The 19,699-nt window shown below is 43.5% G+C and overlaps 1 protein-coding gene across 3 annotated transcripts in view; it reads left to right on the forward strand.

Annotated features, from left to right (window-relative positions):
* LOC147897213 (geranylgeranyl transferase type-2 subunit beta 1-like) overlaps positions 1-19,392 on the forward strand; it is an 81,606-nt gene extending 62,214 nt beyond the window's left edge. For 2 of the 3 annotated variants that reach the window (XM_087381438.1, XM_087381439.1), the window contains exons 4-9: positions 17,541-17,607; positions 17,728-17,876; positions 18,085-18,218; positions 18,322-18,420; positions 18,579-18,654; positions 18,885-19,392. In XM_087381438.1, the coding sequence (XP_087237564.1) occupies positions 17,541-17,607; positions 17,728-17,876; positions 18,085-18,218; positions 18,322-18,420; positions 18,579-18,654; positions 18,885-18,976 (617 nt within the window). In that variant the 3' untranslated portion in view covers positions 18,977-19,392. The remainder of the gene's footprint in view (positions 1-17,540; positions 17,608-17,727; positions 17,877-18,084; positions 18,219-18,321; positions 18,421-18,578; positions 18,655-18,884) is intronic. The other variant, XM_087381440.1, reaches the window with a different exon arrangement.
* The last annotated feature ends 307 nt before the right edge of the window (positions 19,393-19,699 follow it).

Here is a 19,699-nt window from a genome sequence, read left to right on the forward strand (position 1 = left end):
ATCATCATTCAGCTGCACTTTCTATTGAAGCATTGGCTATTTCAGATTCACAGCTTGCTGAAAGTCATCTTTGGCATGAGAGAATGGGCCATCTCAATTATAGAGCTTTTGCAAAGCTACATTCACAACAGATGGCAACTCATATACCTCAAACTCACACAGTTTCCAAACATGTGTGTGAGGGTTGTCTTTTGGGTAAGATGCATCGATTTCCTTTTCAAAAGAGTTGTCCAAAACTCTCACAAAGGAAATTGCAGCTAGTACACAGTGATGTCTGTGGCCCAATGAGGACAAATGCCACCGGGGTATAAGTATTTCATGACTCTCATTGATGATTTCACAAGATATTGCTGGGTATATCCTTTAAAGGCCAAATCTGAAGTTTTCTTATGCTTTCAGAGATGGCTGAATATGGTTGAGAATGAATCAGGATGCAAGCTTGTCACCCTCAACACAGATAGGGGGGGAGAGTATATGTCAAAGGAGTTTGATGCATTTCTGTCTTCATGGGGCATTATTCACTCATGCACTACTCCTTACACCCCTCAGCAAAATCCTGTTTTTGAAAGGAAAAACAGGTCCACAATGGAGATGGCCAGATGCATGCTTAAGGCCAAGTCTTTGCCCAATAAATTTTGGCCAGAGTCCTTACCCTTACCTTTCTTTGATCTGGTCCAAAAAGCCGAATCTTCTCTAGTCCTCGTATGCAGTAATGTGTGCCAACTATGTGCTGAATAGATCGCCTACACGGGCATTGAATACTATTATACCTTATGAAGCATGGAAAGGCAGGAAGCCTTCACTTTCACACATGAGAGTTTTTGGGTCTCTTGCATATGTTCAGGTACCGGCTCAGCTGAGACATAAGCTTGATGACAAGGCAATCAAATGCATATTTATTGGTTACAGCCAGGAGAGCAGAGGGTATCGGTTATATCAACCAAATGCTGGGAAGATTATTGTTAGTAGAGATGTGATCTTTGCTGAACATTCAGCTTCTCCTCTTGTGGACTGCAAAGCAAAGCCAGATGTTGACATGTTTGATGCCTTTGAATCTTGGTTACCTCTGCCATCATCAGAAGAGGATTTTGACCAGCAACATGAGCCTCCTGCAGGCCCTCCACTAAGTAATAATCAGCCACAACCTCATGCTAATTTGCAGGTTTCTCTTCCGGCACAAAGTGATCCCACTACTCATGATGCAGTCATTGAAGAAAGAGCTGTCAATAGACAGCAAAGGCAAGTTCCCAGAACGTCTCAGAATACCTGGTAGTTTCTGGTCATGGTGGCACATGTTCATCCATAAGGATATAGGCACCTATGAATATACAAGGGATGTCAGATCATGTAACAAAGGGAACCAAGTGTAAGCCTGTCGGAAGACTTCGAACTTGGGACGAGGAAGTGCCTTTGTAAACAGATTTGCTATGTTGTCCTTTGTGGGAAGATAGGACAACTCTATGTTTCCTGCTGACAATTGCTCCCGAACATAATGATAGTGAACTTCAGTATGCTTGGTACGCGCATGAAACACTGGATTACACGCAATGGCCAAAGCACTCTGGCTGTCAGTGTAGACAATAGTGGAGGATGTCTGGCAAATACCAAGATCTGTAAGTAACCATGGTATGTGCCTTGTAGGCATAAGTGTAGGCACTTGTAGTGTTAGTGCTTTTTAGGCCACATAGGACACTTAGTCCTATGTGACACCTAGGACACTTAGTCCTATGTGACACCTAGGAAACTTAGTCCTAGGTCTAGGTACAAGTACCTTGTACTTAGATTTATTCATCTTCTAAGTTTGACGTGACGGTTGAACTATCGTGTGAGTCTTTTGCTACTTGCACTCTCTCTCTCTCTTTGCTTATCGATCCTACACTCTAAACATGGAGGGGATGTCCCCAAGTGTGATCTGTGTATCAACCCTCTGTTTGAGCTGTCGGGTCACAGGCTCCGGGTCACTCGAGGCCTCGTCCCGTGTGTGTCCATGTGATCTGGCTGGAAAAAGTCCGTGATAGAACTGTGAGAGGGATCAGCCAAGGAAGAAATCTGCTCCTGCCTCCGTGCTCGAAGTACCCTCTCGCGGAGTCTGAGTGCCTCATGAACGAAACCTGCCAAACATCGCTGGTCACAGTAGAGATGAAATGAAATGAAAGTGTATTATCATACTCAGGACTCCAAGATGTCCTATGGAATCTGAATAGTATAATATATGTAGTAAGAAAAAGAAAAAGCCTATGAGTACATATACATGTCTTGTGAATCTATGATAACTTTTAAGTCTAGCGATGAATAAAATATAAAATTATAGTAATGCCTCTAAAATTTAAAAGTCTCTAAAGTCTTGTACGTTATGCACCTCGCACGGCACACCTCTTACCACTTTGATGACAAGGCGTTGGACCGACCCCCCCATCCCTCTCTTGGGATAAATAAAACAAAAAAACCTTCTACACCTCTAAAATGTAAAAGTCTTTAGAGTCTTGTACCTTATGTGCCTCGTACAGCATGCCTCTCACCACCTTGACTACAAGGCATCGGACAAGGTGACAATTAAGAATAGGTTCCTTGTTCCACATATGGACGAGATTTTGGACAGTATGAGAGGAGCCAACATTTTTAGTTGCAAGACCTTAAGAGTGGATATCATTATGTTTGGATCGCACTAATGGATGCCTACAAGACTACTTTTCGGACTTCTCATGGTCTATACCGATATTAAGTGGTTTCTTTTTATCTTTGATGGGATGATGAGAGGAGTATTTCAAAAACTCAAAGGATGCATATAAGGATGATGCCGATCTTTCCAGCATATGGTCTTAATTGAATGAAGGCAGAGGACATAAAGCTGTTGCATGAACTCAAGTTTCCTTCACGTATTGGGGCTTATACTGTGACCTTAAATTATTAAATTAAAAAAATGATTTGCTTATTGAGGATCTTTTATGACACTCTTGAAGTTCTTACTGTGAAAGGTTTTATTAGGACACTTGTGAGCCTTTGCAGAAATGGTTGAGGTCCTTACATTTCTTATTCTGAGGACATTCACTTGGGACGTCTTTTGACTCCTGGTTCTACAGAAATGTTACATGTGGATAGATTCTGGGCTGACGGTATCAGTAGGTTTCTTTCGCTAGATGAGGTGATTCCTCCCCTTTTCCCAGTGAAATATTGTGATGAGAAGTCCAACCCAGATTTGGATCCCTTCTATGAATCAGGCTTAACATATTCTTTTGTTTGGAGAATTGAGACGCTCTTAGAGGCCCTCTTTGAAACGTTTGTTTAAAATGTTGGAATTCTGTTGCATAGACCTAGACTTATGTTCTACAGATCTAAGACCTTTTGTATTTTATATTTGTGTGTGTGCGCGTGTGCACATCTGTGTGCATGCATGCACATGTGTCTACGATATGGCTTCCTGTATTTATTCTGAGTGTGCATGTGTGCGCACGCGCGTGTGTGCATGCATACATGCGTGTATGCAGACACTACAGACTATAGGATCGTAGAGAAGAGAGAGAGAGCGCAGGTAGCAAAAGTCATAATAGAACAGCCGTCACGTCCAAGTCTTAGATAGATAAAAAACATACAAGTACAAAGTACTTGTACCTAGACCTAGGACTAAGTGTCCTAGGTGTCACATAGGACTAAGTGTCCTGTGTGGCCTAAAAGGCACTAACACTATAAGTGCCTACACTTATGCCTACAAGGCACATACCATGGCCTATAGGGCATCACTAGAACCACCAGAAGATGGCCTACAAACCCCCCTCCATGGGATGAGCTGAAGTACTCTGGAAACGTCTCAGAATACTTGGTAGTTTCTGGTCATGGTGGCACATGTTCATCCAAAAGAATGTAGCCACCTATGAATGTACAAGGAATGTCAGATCATGTAACAAAGGGAACCAAGTGTAAAGCCTGCCGGAAGACTTCGAACTTGGGACGAGGAAGTGCCTTTGTAAACATATCTGCAATGTTGTCCTCTGTGGGAAGATAGGACAACTCTGTGTCTCCTGCTGACAACCGCTCCCGAACATAATGATAGTGAACTTCAATATGCTTGGTATGCACATGAAACATTGGGTTACGCGCAATGGCCAAAGCACTCTGGCTGTCAGTGTAGACAATAGTGGAGGATGTCTTACCAAGATCTGTAAGTAACTGTCGAAGCCAAACACACTCTACTGTAGCGGTGAAAGCTGCCCTGTACTCAACATCACAGCTAGACGTGGCAACTGTTGGTTGCTTCTTGTTGAGCCAAGAGATACATGAATTGCCAAGAAAAAAACAATTGCCAATATGTGACACTCTGGTGTCGGAACATCCTGCCTAGTCACTATTTGTGTAAGCATGCATGGTAAGTGAACCCTGATCACCATAGAAGAGGGCTAAATCCTGAGTGCCTCTGAGATATCTGAAGACTCTCTTCACTGCCTGCCAATGCTGTGAACTGGGCATGTGCATGAATCTGCTGAGCTGAGATACTGCATACTGCAAGTCAGGTTTGGTGTGACATAAATAAATAAGGCATCCAAGAGCCTGCTGATAAAGAGTGATATCACATGGTGGGCTCCCATCATGAGCTGAGAATTTGAAGCCAAGGTCCACTGGAGTAGAAATTGGCTTGCAATCCTCAAACTGAAAACGATCAAGGAGCTGTCCAATATACTTGGACTGAGACGTCATGATACCCCCCTCAACATGAGCAAACTGAATGCCCAAATAATAATGGAGCCGTCCCATGTCTGACATGTCAAAAATTTGCTGCAAATGAGCTTTGAAAGCTGCAATTTGCTGAGTATCCGGGCCCGTGAGGAGCATATCATCCACATATAAAATCAGCACTAAAAAATCAGATCTACTCCCACGGACATAAAGAGTGGGTTCTGTGGGACTATTCTGAAAACCAAGGGATAGTAAGTGTGCATGAATTTTGGCATACCATGCCCTAGGTGCCTGCTTCAAACCATAAAAGGCTTTTCTAAGCCGGCATACCTTATTTTCAGAATTAACAACCTCAAAGCCAGGAGGTTGTGTGACATAGACTTCTTCCTTCAGATCCCCATGAAGAAAAGCGGTCTTGATGTCAAGTTGGTGCACTTGCCAATGATGATGGGCTGCAATGGCAATGACACATCGAATGGTAGTAATCCTGGATGTGGGAGCAAATGTCTCCTCAAAGTCAATGCCTTGTTGTTGGGCATACCCTTTTGCAACAAGATGGGCTTTGTATCGATCTATACTGCCATCAGATTTCCTTTTTAATTTGTAGACCCACCGCATTCCAATGGCATGCTTGCCAGGTGGGAGATCTACTAATTCCCATGTGTCATTTTTGGCAATAGATTGTAACTCAGCTTTCATTGCATCCATCCACTCTTTGCTGTCAAAAGCATCTTTATGGCACAGAGGCTCTTCATTCCAAGCTGTAGCAAGGAGTGCAAACTCAAGAAAGTAACCATGCTGTCCATTCCCTGATCTTGTGCGGGCAGCAAAAGGCTGATCTTGTTTGCTGTCCCTCAATGTATCAAGAAGCCATCTGGGAACTTGCCGTTGCTGTCTATTGACAGCTCTTTCTTCAATGACTGCATCATGAGTAGTGGGATCACTTTGTGCCGGAAGAGAAACCTGCAAATTAGCATGAGGTTGTGGCTGATTATTGCTTAGTGGAGGGCCTGCAGGAGGCTCATGTTGCTGGTCAAAATCCTCTTCTGATGATGGCAGAGGTAACCAAGATTCAAAGGCATCAAACATGTCAACATCTGGCTTTGCTTTGCAGTCCACAAGAGGAGAAGCTGAATGTTCAGCAAAGATCACATCTCTACTGACAATAATCTTCCCAGTATTTGGTTGATATAACCAATACCCTCTGCTCTCCTGGCTGTAACCAATAAATATGCATTTGATTGCCTTGTCATCAAGCTTATGTCTCAGCTGAGCCGGTACCTGAACATATGCAAGAGACCCAAAAACTCTCATGTGTGAAAGTGAAGGCTTCCTGCCTTTCCATGCTTCATAAGATATAATAGTATTCAATGCCCGTGTAGGCGATCTATTCAGCACATAGTTGGCACACATTACTGCATCAAGCCAAAATTTATTGGGCAAAGACTTGGCCTTAAGCATGCATGTGGCCATCTCCATTGTGGACCTGTTTTTCCTTTCAGAAACAGGATTTTGCTGAGGGGTGTAAGGAGTAGTGCATGAGTGAATAATGCCCCGTGAAGACAGAAATGCATCAAACTCCTTTGACATATACTCTCCCCCCCTATCTGTGTTGAGGGTGACAAGCTTGCATCCTGATTCATTCTCAACCATATTCAGCCATTTCTGAAAGCATAAGAAAACTTCAAATTTGGCCTTTAAAGGATATACCCAGCAATATCTTGTGAAATCATCAATGAGAGTCATGAAATACTTATACCCCCCGGTGGCATTTGTCCTCATTGGGCCACAGACATCACTGTGTACTAGCTGCAATTTCCTTTGTGAGAGTTTTGGACAACTCTTTTGAAAAGGAAATCGATGCATCTTACCCAAAAGACAACCCTCACACACATATTTGGAAATTGTGTGAGTTTGAGGTATATGAGTTGCCATCTGTTGTGAATGTAGCTTTGCAAAAGCTCTATAATTGAGATGGCCCATTCTCTCATGCCAAAGATGACTTTCAGTAAGCTGTGAATCTGAAATAGCCAATGCTTCAATAGAAAGTGCAGATGAATGATGGTCAAGGTGATAAAGCCCCTTTTGCAAAGTGCCAGTGAGAACTATGGCATTATCATCACGAAGATCATAAACTAGACATCTGTAGCCATCAAAAATTACTCTGAAACCTGAAGTAGCAATTGCTGAAATTGAAATCAAGTTGACTTCAATGCCAGGCACAAAAAGAACATTTGTCAGAGTGACAGGATGGCTCGAAATGGATGTGAGCTGCACATCTCCAACTCCTTTTACAGCATATGAAGCATTATTCATCAGCTAAAGAATGGAACAACTGTCTGCAAGATGTGACATGCTTGGAAGCACCACTATCAAAGTACCAGGACTGAGCATCATTAGCAGTAAAGAGTGCATCAGCTTTGGAGGGATCAAATGAGCAATGGACAGCCCATGCCCAATCATCCTGAAGAGCAAGTGCATGTGAAGCATCTTCTGGCTCATGGGATTCAATAGCATGAGAGGCATTAACTGTCAATCCTGCTTTCTTTTTCTCTGAAGCAATGCGCTTCCTGCATTCTGAAATGTCATGCCCAAGTTTACGACAATAGTTGCATCTTTTCTTCTTTGCCTTATCTGCTGTATTTTTAGATGCATGGGAGGAATTGCAGCTGCTATGCGCAGATTTTGGCTTGCCCATAGGCTTGGAAGCCTTGCCTCTTCCTGTCCGTTGTGAAGCAAATGCATGATCAGGAATAATGGCTTATCTGTTAGCTCTACTTGGTCTTCCTGCAAAAGCAAAGTAACTAGCTGATCAAAAGAATAGTGGTCTAGATTACCCATGGCCACTAATCGAAGGGTTGTAGCAAACCCTTGATATGTATCTGGCAGTCCATTCAATGTGGTACTGACAAGCTGTGAATTTGGCACCACCTCATCAATGTTGGCAAGTTGTTCCATGAGGTCCTTGACCTTTGTTAGGTATGCATTCATAGAGTCACCTTCATTCATACTGACTTCTTGTAATTGCCTTCTCAAATATGCAACACGAGCTTCATTGTGAATCTGATAGAGAGAAGCCAATTTATCCCAAGCATCCTTTGCTGTCCTGCAAGACCGGATGTGTGGAATAATGATTCTCTTGCATGATAAAGCAATGCATGAATGTGCATTTGCATCTCTTGCATCCCATCTTGATTGTTCTTGAATTGGAAGAGAAGCAGCAAGAGTGCTAGAGGAAGAAACATCAGGAGGTGTACCCCTTACAGAAGGACCAGCAGTAGAGGCAACCACTGTAGCATTGGCTGGCCTCAGATCAGCCCCAGAAACAATATTCCACAAATGCTTTGCAACAAGAATATGTTTCATGAGATAAGACCACATCGGATAGTTGGTGCCATCCAACTTATCATCTTCACGAAGAACTCCAAATAAATCTTGATTGTTCCCAGCCATAGCAAATGTGATACCCTGAAAAAGACCTGAAAACCCAAAAGCCTCAAGGCTATCACTGCAAAAAGCTGGCTGTTCCAAAAATGACAGCAAATATCTGCAAATTTCAGACCCAAATCAAAGGGCAAATGCAGATCTGACCCAAATGTGACTGTGACAGGCAATGTTCACTGCAAAAAACAGCAAATTTGGCAAAAGCCCCAAATTTATTGAGGGCAAATATTCAGCCATCTTTGAAAGCATAAGAAAACTTCAGATTTGGCCTTTAAAGGATATACCTAGCAATATCTTGTGAAATCATCAATGAGAGTCATGAAATACTTATACCCCCCGGTGGCATTTGTCCTCATTGGGCCACAGACATCACTGTGTACTAGCTGCAATTTCCTTTGTGAGAGTTTTGGACAACTCTCACACACATGTTTGGAAACTGTGTGAGTTTGAGGTATATGAGTTGCCATCTGTTGTGAATGTAGCTTTGCAAAAGCTCTATAATTGAGATGGCCCATTCTCTCATGCCAAAGATGACTTTCAGCAAGCTGTGAATCTGAAATAGCCAATGCTTCAATAGAAAGTGCAGCTGAATGATGATCAAGGTGATAAAGCCCCTTTTGCAAAGTGCCAGTGAGAACTGTGGCATTATCATCACGAAGATCATAAACTAGACATCTGTAGCCATCAAAAATTACTCTGAAACCTGAAGTAGCAATTGCTGAAATTGAAATCAAGTTGACTTCAATGCCAGGCACAAAAAGAACATTTGTCAGAGTGACAGGATGGCTGGAAATGGATGTGAGCTGCACATCTCCAACTCCTTTTACAGCATATGAAGCATTATTAGCACATGTAACAGTCCCCCCTCGAGGTGCATCAGCTAGAGAATGAAACAACTGTCTGCAAGATGTGACATGCTTGGAAGCACCACTATCAAAGTACCAGGATTGAGCATCATTAGCAGTAAAGAGTGTATCAGCTTTGGAGGGATCAAATGAGCAATGGACAGCCCTTGCCCAATCATCCTGGAGAGCATGTGCATGTGAAGCATCTGCTGGCTCATGGGATTCAATAGCATGTGAGGCATTAACTGTCAATCCTGCGCCTTCCTGCATTCTGAAATGTCATGTCCAGGCTTGCGACAATAGTTGCATCTTTTCTTCTTTGCCTTATCTGCTGTATTTTTAGATGCATGGGAGGAATTGCAGCTGCTATGCGCAGATTTTGGCTTGCCCATAGGCTTGGAAGCCTTGCCTCTTCCTGTCTGCTGTGAAGCAGATGCATGATCAGGAATAATGGCTTGTCTGTTAGCTCTACTTTGCTCTTCCTGCAAAAGCAAAGTAACTAGCTAATCAGAAGAATAGTGGTCTAGATTACCCATGGCCACTAATCGAAGGGTTGTAGCAAACCCTTGATATGTATCTGGCAGTCCATTCAATGTGGTACTGACAAGCTGTGAATTTGGCACCACCTCATCAATGTTGGCAAGCTGTTCCATGAGGTCCTTGACCTTTGTCAAGTATGCATCCATTGACTCACCTTCATTCATATTGACTTCCTGTAATTGCCTTCTCAAATATGCAACACGAGCTTCATTGCGAATCTGATAGAGAGAAGCCAATTTATCCCAAGCATCCTTTGCTGTCCTGCAAGATCGGATGTGTGGAATAATGATTCTCTTGCATGATAAAGCAATGCATGAATGTGCATTTGCATCTCTTGCATCCCATCTTGATTGTTCTTGAGTTGGAAGAGCAGCAGCAGGAGTGCTAGAGGAAGAGGCATCAGGAGGAGTACCCCCTACAGAAGGACCAGCAGTAGAGGCAACCACTGTAGCATTGGCTAGCCTCAGATCAGCCCCAGAAACAATATTCCACAAATGCTTTGCAACAAGAATATGTTTCATGAGATAAGACCACATCGGATAGTTGGTGCCATCCAACTTATCATCTTCACGAAGAACTCCAAATAAATCTTGATTGTTCCCAGCCATAGCAAATGTGATACCCTGAAAAAGACCTGAAAACCCAAAAGCCTCAAGGCTATCACTGCAAAAAGCTGGCTGTCCCAAAAATGACAGCAAATATCTGCAAATTTCAGACCCAAATCAAAGGGCAAACGCAGATCTGACCCAAATGTGACTGTGACAGGCAATGTTCACTGCAGAAAACAGCAAATTTGGCAAAAGCCCCAAATTTATTGAGGGCAAATAGGCCAAAAAGAGGGCAAATGCAGAAAAGCCCCAAATTTTGCTGAGATTTTGCAAATGTGACCCAATTTATTGCAATCTGACCCAATGTCTTGCAAATGTGACTCAATGTCCTGCAATCTAACCCAATGTACTGCAATCTAAACAGGAAATTGCAGATTAAATCCCAAAACTCCAATGTTCTTGCAAAATCCCAAACACTGGTTCACAGCCAATGCCAAAACAGGTACGGAACCTAAAGACAGTTTCGCACGTGCAAAACTGTACGGAACACCGGTACAAAATACTGCAGATTGTACGGAAGATGATGTAGGCACAAAGTGATTGCACGTGTGGCGCAGGGCTTCTGTTGTACGGAAGCCTGGTGTACGGAAGCACAAGTCGTCTCCAACGTTGTACGGCAGGTCTTCACGCAGTTGTAGGCGGGTCTTCACACGTGGCTGTACGGTGGCACGCGTACGGATCGAAGTGTACGGAGCAAGTACGACGTAGATGTACGGCGACGCAGATGTACGGAATGCAGATACGTTCCCACGCGCAGGTATGGCGATGTACGTGTGCAGGATCTGTACGTCTGCTCACGTACGGGCTGTACGGCACAGGTACTGTATACAGTACGAAACAGGTGAAGCTGGACGCCTGGATCTGCAGCACAAAAAATGGCGATTGATGGCCATGGTTGCTGAAGGAGACCTCGAAAAAGCTGCAGCAGCTGGAGATGTGTCAACCAGCAGGGCAGCAGACTCCCAATGAGCAATGGAGGACTCGGGGGCTGAGGAGAGCTGGAAGACAAGAGCAAAACCTGCTCTAATACCACTGTAGGATCGTAGAGAAGAGAGAGAGTGTAGGTAGCAAAAGTCGTAATAGAACAGCCGTCATGTCCAAGTCTTAGATAGATCAAAAACATACAAGTACAAAGTACTTGTACCTAGACCTAGGACTAAGTGTCCTAGGTTTGATAGGGAGAGTGTGAGAGCACACACACACACACACAGAATAGGCAACAAGAGGTGTGGGGATAAAACATATGTGTGTACCTCCCCTAGTACACAGTAAAGCTTTTATATGAAAAGGATAAGGTTACAACACTAAGTACGGTGTACTTAGTGTACTAAACAAATAAAGTACTAAGTGTACTTAACTGTACTTGGGTGGCCATAGAGCCTTTACCCCAACAACCTCCCACTTAAAGGCAATATGCCCTCAAGTAAATATAAATGAGGCTCAACCTATACCCATCAACTGTCTGCAGTGTGCAAAGCGCTCTGCAGGCAAGCCTTTTGTCAACAGATCTGCTGGATTATCATCTGTGTGAATCTTGACAAGCTGAATCAGCTTATCATCTATCACCTCCCTGATGAAGTGATACTTTACATCAATGTGCTTTGTCTTTGCATGAAAGACAGGATTGTGTGCCAACTGAATAGCACTCTGACTGTCACAATGCAACAATGGGATATCACCTGTAATGCCCAAATCTTCCACTAGCCGAGATAACCATAAGGCCTCTTTGCATGCCTCTGTGGCTGCAATATATTCAGCTTCCGTAGTAGACAAGGCTATGCACTGCTGCATCCTTGACATCCATGACACTGCACCTCCAGTAAATGTATAAACATAACCGGTAGTAGACTTCCGGTTATCGGGATGACCAGCAAAATCTGAATCCACATAACCATGCACCTTTGCATCTCGCTTGCCAAAGCATATGCACAACTTCTGTGTGCCCTTCAGGTATCTCATGATACCTTTCACTGCATTCCAATGCTTCTTGCCTGGATTTGCCATATACCTGCTAACCACTCCCACTGCAAAAGCAATATCAGGTCTGGTAGCAACCATGGCATACATGAGACTGCCACAAGCTGAAGCATACGGAATCTTGGACATTTCAGCCCTCTCAGCATCTGAGTGTGGGCTGTCCATTGCACTGAGTTTCACATACGGAGGCAATGGAGAACTAAGAGTTTTCCCATCCTCCATATGAAACCTGTGTAATACTTTGCCAATATATTCGGTCTGAGACAAATACAACAAACGCTGTCCCCTGTCTCTCCGTATCCGCATTCCCAGTATGTGATTTGCATCACCAAGGTCCTTCATATCAAAGGCCTCATGCAGTCTTTTCTTAAGTTCATCAAGCTCCTTACGAGCTGTACCAGTAATAAGCATGTCATCCACATATAAAATGAGAATGATTAAGCTGCCATTGGCAGCCCTTTTGGTATATAAGCAGTGATCGTCATCACTTCTCCTGAAACCTTGAGACTTCATGAAGGTATCAAATTTCTTATACCATTCCCTTGGTGCCTGTTTCAGCCCGTAAAGGCTCTTTTTAAGCTTGCATACAAGTGACTCCTTGTTCTTGACTGCAAATCCTTCTGGTTGCTGCACGTAGATCTCCTCATGAAGATCACCATGAAGAAAGGCTGTCTTCACATCCATTTGGCATAATTCCAAATTCTCACATGCAACCAGAGCAAGTACAATCCTGAGTGTGGTCATCTTAACCACTGGAGAAAAGATTTCATCAAAATCAACACCATACTCCTGCTTAAAGCCCTTGGCAACCAACCTGGCTTTATACCTTGGCTTAGCTCCAGGTGTAACTTTCAATCTATACACCCACTTGCATGGCAGTACTTTCATGCCCTTAGGCAACTGCACCAATTCCCAAGTACCATTTTTATGGAGACTGTCCATTTCAGACTTCATGGCTAGTTCCCATAGCCTTTTGTCATGCATTTGCACGGCTTCCTTGTAACAGGAAGGTTCTCCACAATCTGTAAGCATAATAAAATCTGCTCCTGGAACAAATCTGTCTGGCGGTTTCATTTGTCTGGTGGACCTTCGGACCCATTGGTCTTGCTGTCCAACTTGCTGCTCACCTAAAACAGGTTGCTGTTCTAGTAGATCAGGCTGCAGAATTATGCCTGGGAGGTCTTCCAAAGGTGGCATGTCCCGTAGTACATCTTCCGCCACTGCGGGCTGTCCATTTGGAACTGCTGCAGCATCAGGCATCGGCTGATTACGCTGCTGTTGTGGCTGATTTGCAGCCTGCCTGAACTGTACAGGATGTCCCGAGTCATAAATGTCAACTTCTGAAGCATCAGAAGGCTTATCTGCTGCCTTAAACATACATGACTCATTAAATAAGACATCATTACTGCGTATTAGCTTCTTATTCACAGGATCCCATAGGCGGTAACCCATCTCACCACTGTCACCATATCCAAGAAAAATGCATTTAAGAGACTTAGGATCAAGCTTGCTGCGATTTTCTCTGCGTATGTGCACGTACGCAGTGCAGCCAAAGACCCTCAAGTGCTTGTAGGAAGGAGGTTTTCCTGTCCAAAGCTCTTCTGGCACTCTGCCATCTAGTCTTTTATTTGGTGACCTATTGATGAGATGTACTGCTGTTTTTACAGCTTCAGCCCAAAATCCATGAGGTAAAGCAGCATGTGACATCATAGAGCGAGACTTTTCCTGTATGGTTCTATTCATACGCTCTGCAGTGCCATTTTGCACTGGATTGTAGGGGGCAGTGAGTTCTCTTTTAATACCTTTAGCATCACAAAATGCATTGAATGCATTAGACATATACTCCCCACCGTTATCTGACCGCAAAGCCTTCAGTGTTCTGCCTGTTTGGTTCTCAACCATAGCAAGCCATTTCTGGAACATTGGAAAGACATCACTCTTCAATCGAAGAGGATACAACCACACCTTCCTTGTGGAATCATCTATAAATGTGACAAAGTACCGTGCACCTCCAAGTGAAGGATTAGGCATCTCACACACATCTGTATGCACAAGCTCAAGTTGAGCCTCTTTATGTCCTAATCTCCTTTTATGAGGACACTGTAACTGTCTACCATATATGCAGTGCTCACAAAACTTTAAATCAGAAAATTTAAGAGACGGTAAGTAGCCAAGGTGAGCCAATTGCTCCATTCCACTTATGCTCATATGTCCCATCCGGCTATGCCACATAGAAATATTCGGCAGCTCGGTGGCATGAATATCAGCATGATTACATTCTTTAGCATGAAGAGTATACATTGTGTCAACCTTAGAGCCTCTGGCAACAACCAGGGCACCTTTGGTGACCTTCCAGAAACCATGACCAAAGCTGGTCACAAAACCTTCGTCATCCAACATGCCAGTAGAAATCAGATTTTTCTTGACTTCGGGTACATGCCTAACATTGTGAAGCATAAGCTGAGTACCATCAGCAAATACAAGCCTGACATCTCCAATACCAATAATACTGCATGCATGATTATCCCCTAGAAAAACGACTCCATTGTTGCCTGCTGCATACCTGACAAACAATTCTCTGTAAGGTGTAACATGGAATGAGGCACCTGAGTCAATGATCCAAGAGTGCATGTCTGCAAATTCGCCTGCATGGAGAGCATGAGCATCCAAAATAGAGAGAAATAGAACCTCTCCCTCACTGTCATAACCGTGTGTAGAATGAAGCTCTTCAATCTTCACACTGCTCTTGCCCTTGCTTACTGGTACAATTGCCTTTGCATCTGACGCATCAGTGTCCTTGGCCTTGTCTCTCTTATCATTTTTCAGTTTAAAGCACTGCTTTTTGGTATGTCCCTTTTTGCCACAGTAGTAGCACTCAACATCTTTGTTGGAGCGGGACTTGCTCCTGCCTTTTCCCTTTTCCTGGGATTTGCCTCTTGCTGACTTCTCCCTCTTGTATTTAAGGCATTATTAGGCTTTATTGCATCTTGAGCTTTCAGCTTTTGCTCTTCTTGCAAAATCAGCCCTGTGATATCTGCAAAACTTATGAAGACGTTTGCATTTGTCACAGCTGTGATGAACGTATACCAACTCTCAGGAAGAGAGATTAAGAGTGCCATACCCTTTGTTTCCTCATCCACCACGTACTTCTGATTCGCAAGCTGAGTAACAATAGAGTTAAACTCATTGAGATGTGCATCCATGGAGGTCCCTTCCTTCATCTTCAGATTGAAGAACTTGCGCAACCAATATATCTTTGTGGCTGCACTTTGCTGCTCATATGTGTCCTGTAGCTTTTTCCACACACCCCAGGCTGTCTTTTCACCATCCACATTCCAAACAATACTCTCATGGAGTGACAATTCAATTATGGACTTTGCTGACAGATCAGCTAGTGCCCAAGCATCATCAGATGTGCCAGTGGGCTTCACACCTTTGTGTATAATAGGAGCATGAAACTGCCTGAGAATTAGAACATTCAGGACCATCTTTTTCCACATTGGGTAGTTAGCAGCACCCTGTAACTTTTTAATATTGAGAAGAGAGGATTCCGAGGATGAAGCCATTATAATATAACCCACACTTAGGTGCCTGACTTCCTGCAAACCAAGTGCACACATGCACTTGAACTGTACTCAAAGATCCAATTCCTGCAGCGGAACAAACAGGAACTGCACTTGCACTGTATCTCCCACTTAAACAGAGATTTATCACTGTTTACTGCTTGCTGCAGTTTCTGAACAGCAACTCTGTTTGCATCATTTAATGCACCATTGTACAACCAGCAAGATTCTGAATTTACAGAAGCATCTGCCCTGCATACACAGTGAAAAACAGCAGTGTACTTTGTACTCTGTACCTCTGTACCGTGACTGAATTCATTCAAAACTGTTGACACAGGACAGTCCCCGACTGTACCAGAAAGTACAGAATCAGTATTTGACTGTTTGACTGTTCAAAAATGTCAATTTGAAGCTTCCAGACACTTCTAAAACTGTATACAACAGTTTAGAACGGAAATTGGGCAAAAGCCCCTTGACTGGAGGCAAAAAATACAGAATTTTGTGTGCATAACTGTTTCACTGACAACTATTAGGCATTTTGTTGCTTCCAACAGCACTGATATGCATAACAATGTCAAAAGCCCCAATTCATATGCATCTGCCACTGTCCCAGAAGTAATAAAAAATGCACAAATCAACTCCAATGAGGAGAATATATGCAAATAAGTGTGTAAGAAGCCAATGCTTGGCTGTGGCTGCAAAAGCCCTTTGATTGCACGACCTGAACCTGTGGCCACGTATGGCTCTAACACGAGACCCGGGCTGACACCGATGGTTTCGCTGGCTGATAGTTAGCCTCTGGCCGTCGGTGGCTGCTGGTGGCGCGATGAGGTAGCTGGCTGGTGAAGTTTCGCTAGCTGGCGCCGTTGGAAAGTGACCCGTTGGTCGCTGGCGCCGGTGTCAGCTGGTGGCCCGTTGGGGTCGCTGGCTGGCGGAGCTGGTCGCTGGTGGCCTGTTGGTTGCTGGCGTCGGTGGCCTTCTGGCCGCTGGCGTCGGTGGCCTTTGGCCCTAGCTAGCGTCGCGTAGCCTTTGGCCGCTGGCGTCGGTGGCCTTTGGCCCTGGCTGGCGCCGCGTGGCCTTTGGCCGTGGCGACGCAAGGCCTCAAAGGGCTGCTAGCACAGCGCTAGCAGCTGAAGGCTTTGAAGGGCTGCTGGTGGCCCGTTGGCCCTGGTTGGCGCAAGAGGCCCGTTGGCCCTGGTTGGCGCAAGAGCTCAAGAAGCTGCTAGCGTAGCGCTAGCAGCAGAAGACGTCAAGGCTGAGCAGGCTGCGAAGCGCTACCAGAAGCTATCGACGGAGCAGATTCAAGCAATGGCTGGCGGTGCTCCTTGACTGCAGGTGCACACAGCTGCAGGTAAGACCCACGTTTGGGTACACTCACGAATTGGCTCTGATACCAGTTTTGATAGGGAGAGTGTGAGAGCACACACACACACACACAGAATAGGCAACAAGAGGTGTGGGGATAAAACATATGTGTGTACCTCCCCTAGTACACAGTAAAGCTTTTATATGAAAAGGATAAGGTTACAACACTAAGTACGGTGTACTTAGTGTACTAAACAAATAAAGTACTAAGTGTACTTAACTGTACTTGGGTGGCCATAGAGCCTTTACCCCAACACTAGGTGTCACATAGGACTAAGTGTCCTATGTGGCCTAAAAGGCACTAACACTATAAGTGCCTACACTTATGCCTACAAGGCACATACCATGGCCTATAGGGCATCACTAGAACCACCAGAAGATGGCCTACACAGACAAACATTTTCTATTCATACACCTTCATATGGGTGCATGTTTGTATATTTTCTGGCAGACGGCATGAAAATATACTCAAACGTATCAACTTCCGGATACCTATTTGAACATGGTGTCACCTTTCATAAGTCACCTAGACATTGCGGGATTGCAGCAAGAAGATGGATCATTTGCTGGTGATGAGTGGGGAGAGATTGATACAAGGTGTGCTTGCAATCTCAACATGTCTGTTCCGATTTTCACAAAGCTGATTTGGCAAATTGTGTATCAGTTGAAGTTTTATAGGATTTGGCTCTATTCTGACAAAATGAAGCTTGTTTGCAGGTTCTCCTATTGTGCAATCTGCTGCCTTGCAATCTTAAAACGGTTGGATATGATAGATCTAAAGAAAGCTACTGATTTTGTGGCCAATTGTAAAAACTTTGATGGTGGATTTGGTTGTACACCTGGGGCAGAATCACACGCTATGCAAAGTGAGCTAATTTCCCACCCCTTTTTTAACTTGGTGTTCTCGTCTTGATTCCCTTCAAAACTATTTGTGGGCATCAATCTGTGAAAATTATAAAATTTCTGGGACATCTATGCCATATTTACTGGAGACTCTGATGCATCCACTAACACTACCAAAAATAAATTTCATGTTTCTGGTTGTATGCCACAAACTGATGACACACACTGCAGTTTTCTGTTGTGTTGGTGCCCTTGCCATTTTAGGTGCCCTTCATCATGTAGATAAGGACCTGTTGGGGTGGTGGCTTTGTGAGCGGCAGGTGCAATCGGGAGGTCTAAATGGGCGACCTGAGAAGATACCTGATGTGAGGAAAAAATGCTAACTGGAATCGTACATATTTCTGCTGCTTTGTAAATGGCTTTAAAAGATTCATGTGTATGAATAACGCAATGATACACCTTTTACAGGTATGCTACTCATGGTGGGTGCTGTCGAGCCTGGTGATAATAGACCGTGTCCACTGGATAGACAAAGACAAACTCAAGAACTTTATTCTTGACTGTCAGGTGAACATTAAGCTTTCTATGTTTTCGTACAGACCAGCCTTTTCTTATCTTGATTGCTTGAATATGAAGAGCAATGCTTTAAATCAGAAGTAAATATCTTTTTACTGTGTTTTGTCTGTGTTTTATGAAATGAGGCATTTACTTTTAAAAAATGACAGGACAAGGAGAATGGCGGTATATCAGACAGACCAGATGATACGGTGGATGTATTTCATACATTTTTTGGGGTAGCAGGTAGTTTTCTCTACGCAGTCCAAAGTAGATTTAAGGTTGCAGGTTAGAACTGCACAATTTTTAAAGGTTTCTTCCTTTGATTGTAATCATTTTTTTAAATTGAGAACCTTTTGTGTAATAATGGTATCAAATTCGAAATGAGTGCGAAAAAACCATAGGATTTACTGTAGGGCTACAAAACTGTGTATGCAATTCTATAGCTCCTGAATAAATTAACTTTGTGTTCACAGGGTTATCTTTATTGGAGTATGAAGGACTAAAGCCAATTGACCCAGCCTATGCTTTGCCATTGGATGTGGTCGACCGAATGTTTTTCAGTTAGGAAGAGCAATGCGAAATACCTTCCCTTAACGTTTCATCGCACGCGGTATAATCTTTTCAGTTCTCTTCACGGCAATCTCTGATTATTCATGTCCAAGACTAAATGGTTTTGGAGCTGTTGATCCTCTGTGTGAGTCAAACAAGGTGGTCGTACCATTATCGGTCTTGTTAGGTTATAGGATTAAAGAGAAAGGCCAATTTGTTAGTAATACTTCAAGAGGGATGTGCTTATTATCAAATTGCATTATAGACAATAAAAGATAAATGAGCCCATTACGACCAAAGAACAGCGACGGGAGGGTCCAAGATGACGTATGTTACATATTATGATAGGAATAAATAAAACTCACAATTGAGTTGTTATTGGCATTAATATTTGTGTAAGGGAGCTGCTTATAATTTGGGCATTTTGGTCTATCTGGGCTATATTTCTTACATAAAAGTGAACTAGTGATTGACAGATTAGGAATGATTTAAATCAGGTCATGTTGTCTTCACAGCTCATTATTTTGACCAAGTCCTCCCTAGAGTTTTGTGCAGATATCTTTTATACCCATAGATTGATGCTTGGTATTTGTAAACGGCGATGAATAGTATTTCTTGATGTAGGCAGGTAGGCACATCATGAAGTGACCGTCACACGATTGTTTGAAACGAAGGGTTGTGCTACATGAGATCTTTGATATTCTTTCGTGAGGGCATGCATTTTATGCCTGCAGGAGGT

This window comes from Dipteris shenzhenensis, chromosome 11 (genome assembly GCF_047967505.1).
Source record: "Dipteris shenzhenensis isolate YYH24624 ecotype China chromosome 11, Dip_SZ_1.0, whole genome shotgun sequence".
In the NCBI taxonomy this organism is placed as follows: Eukaryota; Viridiplantae; Streptophyta; class Polypodiopsida; order Gleicheniales; family Dipteridaceae; genus Dipteris; species Dipteris shenzhenensis.